This window comes from Marmota monax, unplaced genomic scaffold, assembly GCF_021218885.2.
Source record: "Marmota monax isolate L192 unplaced genomic scaffold, Marmota_monax_Labrador192_F-V1.1 WCK01_AAM20220418_F8-fsc00001, whole genome shotgun sequence".
Classification (NCBI taxonomy): Eukaryota; Metazoa; Chordata; class Mammalia; order Rodentia; family Sciuridae; genus Marmota; species Marmota monax.
The window spans coordinates 14,653,206-14,669,640 of record NW_026693777.1 but is presented as its reverse complement, the minus strand read 5'-3'; the positions used below and the strand labels follow the sequence as shown (position 1 = coordinate 14,669,640).

The following is a 16,435-nucleotide window of genomic DNA, read 5'->3' as shown; positions in this document are numbered from 1 at the left end:
AGGAAGGAAGGAAGATTATTGTATAAGGAGTGAAGGACTAATGAATAAAGAAGAGAAATGATAATTAGGAAGGACAAAGGGGGGTTATTATAAAGGTCAAAAATATTGAGGGTCAGGGCTCTGTGATAGAGTGTTTGTCTTGCAGGTGCGAAGCCCTGGGTTCAATCCTCTGCACCACATAACAATAAATATTTTTAAAAAATATTGAGTACCTAACAGAGTGAGAACAGTGGGGGAAAATAGAAGGGTACAGATAAAGGGGGATCTGAGAAGCCAAAGGAAGAGAGAATAGAATAAACTGTTAATTATGTAAGGACGAAAGATCAAATAAAACAAGGAAAAGAAAGTATCCCTTATACTTAGTAAGCAAGTAGTCAAATAACTATTTATACTCATTTTTATATCTGTTAGACAATAATTTGTTAGTTTTTGGAAGACTTCATTGGAAAATCATTAAATCTAAAACCTCATATTAACTGTAGTTAAAAAAATACTAATGCAGAGGAATTTGGGAGTAGATTACTTGATTTAATAAGAAGTCTCATAAACCAGTATAAAGAAAATTTTTATTTTGTTATATCCATCTTGTTCTGTAAAGCAATTTTAGACCCTTATAAAGAGCTCAGTTTTGTTCTTTCATGCATTGGTTCTATTATCCAGCCTATTACTCTTATTTCCCCTTCATCTCCAATACAATAAAATTTCTACTTTATGAAGGAAAGTATACCTTCTGTTTAATGCAAATATACTCATTCCTCTTGCCTAGAATGTCTCTTCTTTCCCTCTCTCTTGATTCAGATTTTGTACACCTTCAAAGTCTATTCTAAATCTTAATATCTCTATGAAACCTTCCCTGATAATTTCTGCCCATACAGATATATCCTTTACCTGAACTACATTCAGAAATATAAAAGTTGGCATTTTGTGATGCCCTCAATATTGCATGTATCTTAATTCTGTCAGAAAAAGAGTCTTAGGAATGTATACTTCAATGAATAAATTATGATTATCAATTTAAAGACTAATAACATTATTGTGACATTAGCTAAGTCAATGATTTACTTAAGATCTTTATGAAAACTCTAAGCTTCAAAAATAATTTTTAATGACAAAGAAAATGACCCCAAGTAGTTACTTTTTTAAAAATATTTTTTAGTTGTCAATGAACTTTATTTTATTTATTTATATGCAATGTGAGCCACAATCCCAGCCCCAGTAGTTAATTTTGCAGAAATAAAATTCAGCTAATGTCACTCATTCAGGCACGTATTCATATATTTCTTCAAAAATTATTGAAAGCCAAACTCAAAATTCAAAGGTGGAATGTTTTATCTCATATATAAAAACTAGAGTAAAATTAAGGAAAGGGGGAGAGAAGGGTAGGATAACATAAAGATAAAGGGAAGATAAGTGATGTAGAAGGAGGAGATGGAGAGGCAGAGTGGAGGGATGGGTAAGAGGAAGCAATGAAGAATTAATTCTTTAAAAAAATCATGTTATATGCATATATAAATATACCACAAGGACTTTTACTTTATATATAAATAAAAAGAACCAGTAAAATATAAATAAATAGAAGAGCATAAGTTAGTCCAGTAGAATAGAGGAAGGAGAATACGAGATGAGAGGGAGAATGGGAGGGAAAAGGTCGAGTTTCATGAACTAAAAATGAATTCCCTGCATGTTTGAGTTTGTTGGGATGAACTCAACTACTATATATTATTACAAAGCTCTAATAAAATAATTTACATTAATAAATAATAATACTATGTTCCAGTATGGGATGAGCTTAACAACAGTTTTTCTGCTAAAAGAACACAAATTGTTACATTCAAAACTGAATTTTGCTATTCTAATATGAATGATAATTATACATGCAAATATGGAAGTAGAATTTGGCCTACACAAGTAAATGATGCATATCTTTGTGCAAGGAACAGCAAAACAAGTGTTCATATTCTGTCATGCTTTCTTAATGCTCCTCTACTAGGCACACACACACACACACACCAAAAAAAAAACAGGGCTGCGGATACAGCTCAGTTGGTAGAGTACTTGCCTCGCATGCATAAGGCCCTGTGTTCAGCCCTCAGTACCATTAAAAAAAACAGGAAAAGAAAACAGATCTGGCACACTCAGTCCAAGCAAACAATCTTTACCATAAGCAACATAACAGGTACTATGAGTACTTCATTCTAATGTTTAATAATCATAACTACAAATGTGCCTAGAATCCAAAAGTGGAAAACATATTAATTTTGTTGATTCAAATTTTCAATTAAGTAGCATACTACTGTTGGTATGCCAGAAATCAGAATTAGTAAAAGTTCTGCTTTCTTTCAAAGCCTGAATTATTTTAGTAGCTCTGTCTTTGGTTTGTTTGAATTGAGGTCAGAGATGGAAGTGTTAAAGTTAATACCACATGATTGTTTTAAAAATAACTCATCTATAAAGATCAATCTAAAATTAAATACATAAAATGAAGTTATTTGTAGTGTTTCTATTCTACCTCAACATTCATATATGTATTAGAATCACTCCAGGTAAAACGATAGGAAAAAAAACTAGAATATTTTCCATTCGCAATCTTCTGTTTCTCAACTTAAATCTCTTATTTATCCTTCTGTTTTTGGTTTATTCTAGGTCCCTTTAAAGTCTCATTTCTGTGTCACATTGTTTTCTCAAATACTATAACACTTCTGGGGGTGGGGTTAGATGAGAACTGACTGGGAGAGGTAGAACTTTCTGGGTTTTTCTAGACAGGGTTTTGTTTTGTTTTATCTTGACAGGGTTTTGAATTACACAGGAATATGCTTTTGTCAAAAATCAGCAAATAAACATTTAAGATTTATATGTTTCATTGTATGTTAATTTTATCTCAAAATTTTAAAACTGAATTAGTTATTATGTATATATATAAATAATATATTGAAATATTTGTGGGAAAGCATACTGATGTCAGTAATTTACTTTGAAACTTATCAAAAAATAAGATGGATGAGCTAGGTACAGTTGTACATATCTGTAGTCTGTAGTCCCAACACTTGGGAGGCCAAGGCAGGACAATCACTTGAGCTCAGGAGTTTTGAGACCAGCCTGAGCAACATATTCCTCTCAAATAATAATAATAATAATAATAATAATAATAATAATAATAATAATAAGATGGTGTGATGGATGGTTAGAAAGAAGCATGAAGAGATGGAGACATATATGACAAAGCAAGGGTATTAAAGTTAATGGAAGATTGTAGGTGGTGAGTACCCAGGTGTTCACAGTAAAATTCTTTTAGCTTTGCTGCCTACTTGAAAAATGTCATAGTAAATGTTGGGGGAAAGCTATAATGATACGAAAGTTATGGCAAAAGTTATTTGGCTTTTAAACATGGTAGCATGTAAAGTTCATAATTATATCATTATGCTAATGTCCATGTTTAAAAGAGGAAAATATTCAGTTATATGCTCAGGGAAATGCAGCAAAGTAGCTTCAGACACAAGTGGTCTGTGTAGCTTGTCCCTAAAATACTGAGGTTTGAATGGTTACACTCATAGCATTTGTATTTAGGTACATACTTAGAGTACATAATAATAGCAATAGAAATATCAAACACTACTAAATAAAAACACAAAGTGGGAAAAGCATATAAACAAGAAAACTTTCTAAGGAACCTCTTCCCTACCTGGTTGTACATGTATCGCAACATGAAGTCCATCAGAAATGACTTTCCTTTTCTAAAGGCTCCAGCAACAGATACCGCAACTACTTCTTTGTCCCTGACAGCCTCAGAGAGAAGGATCCGATTTAATGCAGCTTCATCTAACTCAAAGGAATGATCATCTTTGACAATGAGGACTTGGACAGGTCCTGCCTTTTTCACTGGCTCCTCCTCTTCTGAACTCCAGTCACATGTCTTTTCTGAAAATCCACCTGTTAAAGAAGCAGCAACTGGTTCAGTCAATCATCTTGAAATGCCAAGAACAAACATCTGACATTGAGTGGAACTGGAAAGGTTCATTCTAATGACATATTTTAATATCATTCACACCATATCCCAGAAAGACATAAGTGGATCTTTCTGAACATGTGACTAAATCAATAGAATTTTGAGACATTTATTATTATCTATATTTTTTACATATGAGGAAATTAAGAATATAATTAAGTAATTTCTCCAAGACCATACTTGCCAGGAAGTAACAAATCCAAGTTCATAGATAATAATAATATTCGGCTTGGTATTAGATCTCAGCTATCTAAATTTTTATCCCAGATCTTTCCACAATGATATTCTGCTTCTTTAGTAATAATCCCTGAACAACACATAAATGGCTCATTTGCTTTGCATCAAAAAATCAGGTCAATACACACACCAGTTAATTTCTCAGATCAGATATATGCCCTTTTTTTATTTATTTCTTACATACATGACAATAGTGGAATGCATTACATTCATAATTATCCATTCACAGCACAATTTTTCATAACTCTGTATATAAAGTATGTTCACGCCAAATTATGCCATTATACATGAGCTCTCTCTCTCTTTTTTGCATTACGATTCTTAATACACCTTTATACCACAATTTATCATATCTCTGTTTGTTATAAGGTATGTTATAAGGTATGTTGACACCAAATTCACATCTTCATACCATCCTTGCTATTCCCCTTCTCCCTCCCTTCAGATATATGCCCTTTAATAATCTTTAATGAATGTTCTGGACTGAGAGTTTGTGTCCTGACCCCCCACCCAAATTCATATGCTGACACCTGAATCCTTTGATATTGTTATAGCAACTAAACTAAGATGATAATTAAAATAAATAATAAATAGTAAATTTTTTTTGTATTATTAGACAGTCAATGCAATGTTGAATAGGAGAGGTGATAATGAACATAACTTTTGATTTTATAATATTAATTTTGAAATAAACTAGTCTCTTATTAAATAATCTTTCATTTAATTTTTTGAAAATATATTTAAATAGACATTCTGCATGGTGTCTATTTAATAAGAAGTCTTACAACTAAAGAAAAACATGGGCCCGGGATGTAGCTCAGTGGCAGAGTCCTTGCCTAGCATGTGTGAGGCACTGAGTTTGATCCTTAGCACCACAGTAAAAATAAACAAATAAAAATAAAGATATTAAAAAAAAGAAAAACAAGACAAATGTATCTCTTGACATACTTTTAAATGAGTCTTCAGATCACACTAATATATTCTATATTTCACATTGATGACTTTGTGTGTGTAATTGTTCATTTATTAAAAATAATACTTCCTATCCAAGAACAAGGTATAAAAAATGTAATATATATACACAATGGAATACTATTTAGCATTAAAAGAGAATAAAATCATGGCATTTTCAGGTAAATGGATGGAGTTAGAGAATATAATGCTAAGTAAAGTTAGCCAATTCCAAAAAACCAAATGCCAAATGTTTTCTCTGATATAAGGATTCTGATTCATAATGGGGTGTGTGTGGGGAAGGATGGGGGATTAGATGAACTCTAGATAGAGCAAAGGGGAGGGAGAGGAGGGCAGGGAGCTTGGGGGTAGGAAAAACAGTGGAATGAATGGACGTCATTACCTTAAGTACATGTATGAAGACATGAATGGTGTTGACTCTAATTTGTGTACAGAGATATGAAAAATTGTGCTCTCTCTATATAATATGAATTGTAATGCATTCTGCTGTCATATATAACAAATTAGAATAAAAATAAATAATAATAATGATAATAATATTAAAGAGTGCAAATATACCACATAATTTTAATTTTCACTAATGGACAATAGCACAAAGCATCTGGTGATAACAGACGATTTGCTTCTAGCCATGAATTAGAGTTATTTTCCCTAAAAAGTTAAGAAAAACTGATTTGGTATCTGAAAGATTCTATATTGCCATATTGCAGATACTGGAGTACAAGAAGCTCTGTTTAAATCCCAACTTTACAATTTACAACATATATGGCTAACTATCCTCCACCTAAAAAATAAGATTGGACTAGGGTGTAGGTCAGTGCCTGGCATGGCTAGCATCTCCAGCACTTCAAAAAAAAAAGAAAAGAAAGAAAGAATAGGAAAAAAAGAGAGAAAGAAATAATAGTACCTAAAAATATCAGAGGCTTTGTGAGGATTAAATAATTTATTTAAGACTGAAAAAATCTGACAAATAGCACATGCTTAATAAATGGTGAGTGCTATTAATATTTTTCATTATCTATTCATATTTGATTCTGCTACTATCTGCCCACATAATTTCAGCCACAACAAGGAAGCCCTTTTGAAGACTGTAAATACAAATATTTAGAGCCTATAGCTTAGTTATGATCTCGGTACATACTTGAGGTGAATCATGGACACTGGATAGATGTAATATTTTAGATAGGAAAACATCTTGGGAGCAGAATACTAGATCTCAACTTACTACAGACTAATATAATTCTTGAGGGTTACACATATGCAGAGGTACTCTTGGGAATGCATGTAGGAATGAAATTTCTGTGTTGTAATTTTTAAAAAATATTCAGCTTTACAATGTGATGCAAAAGTATCTTTTCCCCACATCCCACCCCAGCAATTTATTAGAAATTCTATTGATCCATATCCTTTCCTACACTTGGTTTTGTCTGACTTCTTCATGTTTGTCAAATACATAAGTATAAAAGAGTGTCTCATTGTGGTCTCTGTATACATATGTCTATCTGCTAATGAGGTGAGTAATGCCTTTTGCCCATTTTTCTATTAAGTTGTTCATCTTTTTCTTACTGATTCATAGTTTTTTAATATATTTTGAATGCTAGTTCCTTTTTATAGGTGTGAGGAAAAACTTAAGAGTTTGTTTTTCACTTTCCTATGTATTACTGATGAACAGCAATTCCTAATTTTAATGTAATAGATTTAATTATTCTATTCTTATGTAATTAGCACTTTGTATGTTTAAGAAATCATCCCTTATAAAAAGATCAGAAAGACATTCACATATATTCTTCTAAGTTTTAAAGTTTTGCTTTTGATATTTAAGTTCTTGGTCCATCAGGAATTGATATCTATATAAAGTGTGAGGTAGAAATCCAATTTTCTTTTTCTTTTCAGAATTTTTAAGTATTTTATTTTGGAAAATCTGAAGCATATACGAAACTAAGCAATGTTATAAACCTCTATGCACCTATCTATTAAAACCTATCATCCAGCTTTAATAACTGTCAAAATCATGTCAACCTTATTTTCACTTATTTTATTTTGACTGGAATATTTTAAAGCAAATCCTAAACATCATGGCAATTCACCTCTAATTTCTTTAGGATGTGCTCAAACTGACAACAATTTTTCCTTTGGAGGGTATAACTATCATGCCAATTGTCATAACTAGTCATTTTAGCAACAACTGGATTTATTAAAAGTTTACATAATAAATGATAGCACATGTATTCTGAAAACAGAATGAGTGCTTGCTTTACTTTATTATAACAGAATAATTTGAATAAATTATTTATGGAGGTACTTTAAAATTACAAGGTCCACAATATCATTGGAACGTAGCTTCACTTCTTTAAATCCTTACAGGTTTCTTTTAGTGGCAATCTTAGCAAATTATTTTTCTAATGGAAGTGGTATATTTTTTATATGAATTACAACATTTTTCAGAATTATATTTACCAAAGTCCCTTAGTTCCTCAAGCAGTCTGCCATATAATAATTTGTTTCTCAGCTCTTAATTCTGATCTGTTCATCAACTTTCCCATACTAGCACCAATAAGATGCTTTAAAAAATATTACTGTTCATCAGTAATACAAGGGGCTAAGATTGTAACTCAGTGGAAGAGGGCTTGCCAGGCATTTGTGAGGCAGTGGGTTCGATCCTCAGCACAACATAAAAATAAAAAAATAAAATAAATTTATTTTTAAAAATATATAATATCAAAAATAAAAACAATAGTTTTATAAAAAGTTCTTAACTATAGTGTAGCAAGCCTTTATTATTCTAATTATTATCAATCTTGGCTACTTTAGCCTTTAAATATAATATTAGAATAAATATGTTAGTTGAATTTTTGTTAAAATTTATAGATTTATCAGTTTGGAAAGAATATTACTGTGGTATTAATTTTTATATACAGAAACATGGGTTCTCTCTCCATGTATTTTTGGTCTTTAATTCCCTTCATTAAAGTTTTTATAAATTGGGGAGGTGGAGAGATGTTTATTATATGTATTCCTAGGTATATTATATCTTATTTTTTATGTTTTCTATGTAGGATAAAGAACTATAATTGACTATAATGTACTCGTCTGATATTGAAACATTTACAAAACTCTATTATTTTCTATAAATTTTACATAGATGCTTTTGGACTTTGAAAATGTAGAAGTAGAAATAAATCTTTCAAATAATGAAAATTTTATTCCCAAGTTTTAAATCCTATGGAGTTCTTTTCTTTTCCTTATATTGTAAGACTTTCAATGCAATATTAAATAGAAGAGGTGATAGTTGTCATAACTTCTCATTTTGGTAGGCATAAACTTCTTGATTTTTAAAGTGAGTATTTCTAGTATTTCCATATTTAGGACCACAATTATTAGAGTTTGGTTTAGTTTAGTAGATACAAATTATCAGATTAAGGAAGTTCCCTTTTACTTTCAGTTACTAAAAGTTTTCTAAAATCATAAATGAATAATGAATTTTACCCAATGTCTTTCTTTTTTGCATCCACTGAGATGATCATATAGTTTTTTTTAACCTCAAATGCATCAATGTTTTGAGTACTATTTTTGCATTTTATATAAACATAATATTTCCAGGGTGTGATATCTTGAATTGAGTTTACTAAATTTTGTTTAAAAATTGTTTATTTCTATTCATTAATAAGTTGAGTCTATGATTTTCTTTTCTAAAAATATCTGTATATTGTATATCTAATAAAGGTATTATATCAACAATTTATAAAAAACTCTCAAATCTCAATAATAATGAAACAAATTACTCAGTTAAAAATTGGACTAAAGATTTAAGTTATACTTCACCAAAAAAATACCATGGTTGGGAAATAAAAACATGAAGATATGATCAACATCATAAGTCATCAGTGAAATAAAAATTAAACCACAATGAGACAATACTACACACCTATAAGAACCTGCATAAAAACAAGTACCAACAAGAATGTGGAACAACTAGAACTCTAATATGTCACTGGTTAGAATGCAAAAATTGAATATCCAATTTGCACAACAGTTGCTCAGTTTCTCATAAAGTTGAATATATACTTACCAGAAGACTCAGAAATTACTAAAAGACCACTTCTAGAAATTTATCCAAGTTCAATGAAAACCCACATTTACACACAAACCTGCAACTTTATTGATGATGGCCAAAACTATGAACTGTAAACAATGCCCCTCAACTGGGAAATAAACAAAGAAACTGTGGTAATCTACATAGTGGAATATTAACAATAATAAGGAAGGAACTACTCATTATCCAATATGGTTGAATCTCACCATGAATCTCATCTACATAGTTATATACAGTTCATTTATACAAACTGTCCAGAATAGGCTAAGTAGATTCCTGGTTGTCAGGAACCATGATTGGGTGGAAGAAGGAGCTGACTACAAAGAGATGGAAAAAACTGTATGGGGTAATGGAAGCATTTAATCTTGATTGTGGTAGACATAAATATAACTATGTAAATTAGTCAAAAGTTATAGAATGATATACTAAAAGGGTAAATTTTACTGTGTGTATATTATCTTAATGTTTAAATGAGAAAAATATCATTTACATAGCATTATAAACCTAATACATCTAGTAATAAATCTAAGTGATATGCTGCTAAATGTATAGCTATCAGACACTGATGACAGGTAGATGAAAAAAATTTGAGATTTGTAGTTTATGCCAATTTCCATAATATAAACCCCACAAACATGGACATTTCAATCTGACAGTGTGTGCATGGAGATGCACCTGATCAGCTCTCATAATCTCTCATGATCTAAGACAGTCTGGCTCTAACACACCATTGAAATCTAATAAAAAAACATTGAAGACCTCTATAGAAAAATATAAAACATTATTGAAAGAAGGACACATATGTTCTCAGGTTAAAAGACTCTGTGTTGTAAAACTGTCAGTGTTCTCCATTGACCCATAGATTGGTTAGAATCCCAATCAAATCTTCAGCAATCTTTCTTGCTCAAATGAACAATGCAGATGGAATGGCAAAGAACTGAGAATAACAAAGAAAATCTTAAAGAACAAAGCTGGGGACTTACACTAACAGGCACCAACAGGAGTTTAAAATCTATACTAATTAAGACAGGGTGATGTTTTTATAAGCACAGACAAACAGACAGGATCAGAGATTACAGAAGCAGATCCACATATACACATTCATCTGATTTAACACAAAGATACAACTGTAACAAATGATGAAAGGATGATCTTTTTAATAAATTATGCTAGATCAAATGAAAAATCATATGGGAAAAAAAAGAAACCTCCACTCCAAGCTCTCAACATACACAAAAATCTATTTCAAGCAGGGCATGGTGGTGCACAACTATAATCCCAACAATTTAGTAGGCTGAGGCAGGAGAATTGCAAGTTCATGGCCAGCCTTAGCAACTTGGCAAGGTCCTAAGCAACTTAGTGAGACTCTGTCTCAAAATAAAAAATAAAAAAGACTGGGGATGTGGCTCAGTGGCTAAGCACCCCTGGGTTCAGTCTTCATACAAAAAAAAAATCTATTTCAAATAAATGTACCCAAGTATAAAATGGGAAAGTGGACAAATGATACAAATCTGCAATTGATAAGAAACATAATATCAAATGGAAAGATATTAGTTGTCATGCAAATAAAAATGAAAAACATTGATAACCTTTTTTATATATTTCAGATTTATAAAAATCAGAAGTGTGACAATTCCTTGTATTGGTTGAGATGTGAACTTGTATTCTCAGGTGCTGCAGGTGGAAATTAAAATGGACATAGTGGGCTGGGGATATGGCTCAGTGTTTGCCTAACATGCTCAAGATCCTGGGTTCTCAATCCCCACTGCTGGGGGGAAAAAAAAAACCCTGTATTCAGTTTCCGCCACTGCTAAAAAAGAAAAGCTGGACATAGCATTTTTGAGAGGCAATTAGGCAATAATTATTAAAAACACAAATGCATATACTTCCTTACCCAGAAATGCTATTTCAAGGAATTCATTCCATATATATTCATATACATACAAAACACCAGAAGCAATGTAAATGATTAATCAGTTATGGCTCATCAACTTATGAACTATAAGGTAATTAAAGAGAATGAGGAATCTCATTTCAAACAACTGCCACTGTATTTTATGAAAAATAACTGAAGATATAAAACCTGTGTTTACAGTATGGATAACTCTGAAAAAAAAATGCGTGTGAAAGTATTTGACAAGTTTGAGGAATAACATGGAGTATGATATAGATGAGTAGGTTGGAAAGGTTATATATAAGGGGTCAAATCAGGCAGAGAAAGACAAGTCATAGATCTGAGAGGATTTGGGACAATACGGTTATTGGGGATGAGAGAAAAAGGAAAGATGTCAGTGGATACTTGTATCTGATTATCTATACCTACTCTACCTTTGTATACTAGATGTGGGTGAGATAGATAACTCTGACCCTTTTTTGTTTTGTTTTCTCTTTCTTTTTGCATTGCTGGGGATCAAACCCAGGACTTCATGCATGCTAAGGTTCACACTCTACCACTGAGCTATATTCCCAGCCCTAAACTTTTAGTTTATTTGTTCAAGGTCCTTAAAGAGTTACAAATGTATTTAATAAAGAGGACAGAGAGTACTTTTAAGTGTGGCTTAATTCTGTTGTAAAATAAAACAAATATCTATAAAATACTGAGATTGTTAATGGGAAGAAGTCTTATTAAAATGTGGGCAAAATACCATATTAAAAAATCCTTTACTTTTAATGAGACATTCAGAAATATTGGAGTAGTTTGTTATTAAATAAAAAAATGAACAGTAAGATACAATGAATCTGTGGAATGTTTATTTGTAAATATATGATCATTAGTTTATATCTCACTGAAGGTTTAAAGTCTTCCTATCTGAAACCTATCATTACCATCAATCTATACCTATATTTATGTAATTAACATTTACATATAAAGCTCCTTATAAAAGCTTCAACTTAAATGTCTAATCAACTGATAAATGTACAAATCAAATGTGATATAGCCATACATTGAAATGTTATTCAGGAATAAAAAGAAATGCAGTACCAATCTATGTTATAATATGGACAAACCCCAAAAACACTGTTAAGAAGCCAGTCATGAAGGACCACATATTGCATGATTCCACTTACGTAAAAATGTCCATAATAGCCAAATACGTGTAGACTGAAAGTAGGGAAGTGTTTGCTTGTGGCTGGGTTTGGGTGGATACTGGAGGTTGATGTCTAAATGCTGCAAGGTTTCTTTGGGAAACTAATGTAAATGTTCTAAAATTATACTGATGTATATATTACTCTGAATATACTACACACCATCAGACTATATGCTTTAAATGGGTGAATTATATAGAATATGAATTATATTTCAATAAACCTGTTAAAATTCTTACAAAATCTTTAGTTTCTATAAAAGATCAAAACTGAAAATATAGACTGAAACTATATGAAGAGCACAGACTGTCTTACTTGTGTTTCTTGAAAAGTTATAAAGAAGCTCACATACAGTAGGTCCTCAGTAAATATTTGTTTATAAAAATTTAATTAAAATAACTCTGAAAAAGTATTAGATGCTGGTTATTACAAATGTTGCATACTTGATTATTACATACTTGATTATTACATACTTGGTTATTACAAATGTTACATACTTGATTCATCCTTCATAACTATATATTACCTATGCAATATATATTATCTTTGCTAGTCTGAAAAAATCCCAAAATCCTTTGGAATACAGACCAATTTTTCTCAGCAACAGATTTCTACATTTTCAAATGGGTTTTGCTCAACTAATCTTATTTTCAATTCCCTGAACACTATCCAAGTAGTACGCTCTTTTAAGGTCTTCAGGGAAAAGTCCAAGAAGGGCAATAGCTGGGTCAAATGGTGGTTCCATTCCCAGCTTTCCCAGGAATCTCCATACTGCTTTCCAGATTGGCCGCACCAGTTTGCAGTCCCACCAGCAATGTACAAGAGTACCCTTTTCCCCACATCCTCTCCAGCACTTGTTGTTGTTTGACTTCATAATGGCTGCCAATCTTACTGGAGTGAGATGGTATCTTAGGGTGGTTTTGATTTGCATTTCTCTGACTGCTAGAGATGGTGAGCATTTTTTCATGTACTTGTTGATTGATTGTATGTCCTCCTCTGAGAAGTGTCTGTTCAGGTCTTTGGCCCATTTGTTGATTGGGTTATTTGTTTTCTTATTGTTTAATTTTTTGAGTTCTTTGTATACTCTGGATATTAGGGCTCTATCTGAAGTGTGAGGAGTAAAAATTTGTTCCCATGATGTAGGCTCCCTATTTACCTCTTTTATTGTTTCTCTTGCTGAGAGAAAACTTTTCAGTTTAAGTAAGTCCCATTTGTTGATTTTTGTTATCAACTTTTGTGCTATGGGTGTCCTATTGAGGAATTTGGAGCCATGTTCATAGCAGCACAATTCACAATTGCTAGACTGTGGAACCAACCCAGATGCCCTTCAATAGATGAATGGATAAAAAAAATGTGGCATTTATACACCATGGAGTATTACACAGCACTAAAAAATGACAAAATCATAGAATTTGCAGGGAAATGGATGGCACTAGAGCAGATTATGCTTAGTGAAGCTAGCCAATCCCTAAAAAACAAATACCAAATGTCTTCTTTGATATAATGAGAGCAACTAAGAACAGAGCAGGGAGGAAGAGCAGGAAGAAAAGATTAACATTAAACAGAGACATGAGGTGGGATGGAAAGGGAGAGAAAAGGGAAATTGCATGGTAATGGAGGGAGACCCTCATTGTTATACAAAATTACATATAAGAGGTTGTGAGGGGAATGGGAAAATAAACAAGGAGAGATATGAATTACAGTGGATGGGGTAGAGAGAGAAGATGGGAGGGGAGGGAGGGGGGATGGTAGAGGATAGGAAAGGTAGCAGAATACAACAGTTACTAATAGGGCATTATGTAAAAATGTGGATGTGTAACTGATGTGATTCTGCAATCTGTATTTGGGGTAAAATTGGGAGTTCATAACCAACTTGAATCTAATGTATGAAATATGATATGTCAAGAGCTTTATAATGTTTTGAACAACCAATAAAAAAAATTAAAAAAAAAAAAGAATATCTGCTGAACACTATCCAAATCCTAAGAAGAGAAGGGAAAGGAAATAGTTCAGAAGGAAACTGGCTGGGAATTAGCATTTTACTATGGATAATACAAAAATGTATGGCACATGAGGAGAGAACCAACTTGCTATGGTTTGAAGATTCTTTGTCCCCTCTAAGACTCATGTTGAAATATAGTCCCTGTTGAGTGTGTGGGAGACCTTGCCTTTTGGTTTTATTTATCCCATCGGGTTTATCCCCTCTGAAGGGCGCCAAAGTCAAAAGTTTTCTTGACCAATCCCCGCAGGACACAGTGTCTGTTCGCCTTTCCTGAGTCACCCTGCCAATCAGCACCCGCCATTTAGCCAAAGCAACCCTTCTTAAGCTGAAGCTTGCAGGCTCACACTGCTGCTGCTCTTTTCCTCTCCCTTTCTTCCCCTTCATGAAGTCTCCCCCACCCCCCACCCCCCAATAAAATCTCTTGGTTGAATCTCCATCTTGGGTGAGTCACTTGCCTTTCAGTCCCCAATGTAACAATATTGAATGGTGGTGGGCCTTTAAGAGGTGATTAGGTCATGGGGATAAATGGAGGGATAAATGTCTTTCTCAAAGGAATGGGTTAACTCCCAGGAGAGTCTTTTTCTGAGTTCTCTCTCACACACTCCCAAGAGTGGGTTGTTATAAAGCAAAGCTACCCTTGTTGTATGCTCCCTTTAACATAACCTCTTCAGCTTTTCTATGGTATGGTACAATAAAAGGTCCTGACAGATGTGGCTGCATGATCTTGGACTTCCAGCCTCCAAAACTGTGAGCCAAAATAATCCACTCTTCTTTATAAATCACTTAGTCTATGGTATGCAATAGAAAATAGACAAAGACACAATACCATCATTTTATCTTTTTACATACTGGATTTTGTATTTAATATTGGGACTTTGGGGACTTTTTCTTTCTATATAGTGTTCTGGAAGCTGTCACTCAGCTTTAGACATGTAGAAAGGGAATCTTCAAAAATTCAGTGTAGAGAACAATCATTTTTATATACTGGAAATGCTGTAGTAGTATATTACTAATTTTCTTAACTGTAAAATTTATTTAAAAATCTATACTACATCTTTTATATTACTACATTTGTCTCAAAATAAAATTTTACAAAGGGGCTGGGGATGTAATTCAGTTGTAGAATGTCTGTCAAGTAGCCCTAGGTTCAGTCCACTGTATTGCTCTTATGGTTGGATCTGAAACATCTCCCAAAGCTCGTGTGTTAAAGGCTTGGTCCCCGATGCATAGGTGGGAATTTGAAGACTGAATGGCTCATAAGGGCTCTGAATTCATCAATGGATTAACTAATTGAGGAATTCATATCTGAATGGAACTGCAGGAGGTGGAACCTAGTTGGAGGGAGTGGGTCCTTGAGAGTGTGGCCCTTGGGATTCTGTCTTGTTTCTAGCCCCTTCCTCTCTGCTTCCTAGCTGCCATGAGGTAAGCAGCTTTTCTCTGCCATGCCCATTTGCCATGATGTTCTGCCTTGGCTCAGGCCCAAAGCAATGGAATTAGTCAACTATGAACTGAAACATCTGAAATTGTGAGCCAAAATAAATCTTTCCTCCTTTAAGCTCTTTTTCCCAGGTATTTTGTCACAGTGATAAAAAGCTAATATAACTGCAAACAATAAATAAATAATAAGAAGAAGAAATATAAATGGCTGATAGAAATAGGGAGAAAGTTCAGTTTTCCTAGCAAAGATACAATATCAAAAAGAGACGACCTTTTTGGTCATAACTAGTAATGGTTTAAAAATACATAAATGTACACACACACACACACACACACTCAATATTGGAACAATGAAAAACTTTTTTAAAAAATACACATATCTTTTAACAAAGCAGTCCCATTTCCTGGAATTTATCCTAAGGAAATTGTCAGAAATGTGCAGATATATATCTATACAGAGGTTCAGAACAGCATTATTTATACAGTAACAAATTGAAAATAATCTAAATACCTAACTGTAGGACTGTAAATAAATTATGTTACAGCAATGTTATGAAAAATATACAGCCATTTGAAATCATGTTACATAAAAATACCTAATCAT

General features: G+C 32.7%; 1 protein-coding gene across 2 annotated transcripts in view; it reads right to left on the bottom strand.

The window, feature by feature from the left end:
- Positions 1–16,435, bottom strand: part of Atl1 (atlastin GTPase 1) — a 69,089-nt gene that overhangs the window by 27,172 nt on the left and 25,482 nt on the right. For both annotated transcript variants that reach the window (XM_046461016.2, XM_046461014.2), the window contains exon 3: positions 3,680–3,927. In XM_046461016.2, coding sequence (XP_046316972.1) covers positions 3,680–3,927 — 248 coding nt within the window. The remainder of the gene's footprint in view (positions 1–3,679; positions 3,928–16,435) is intronic.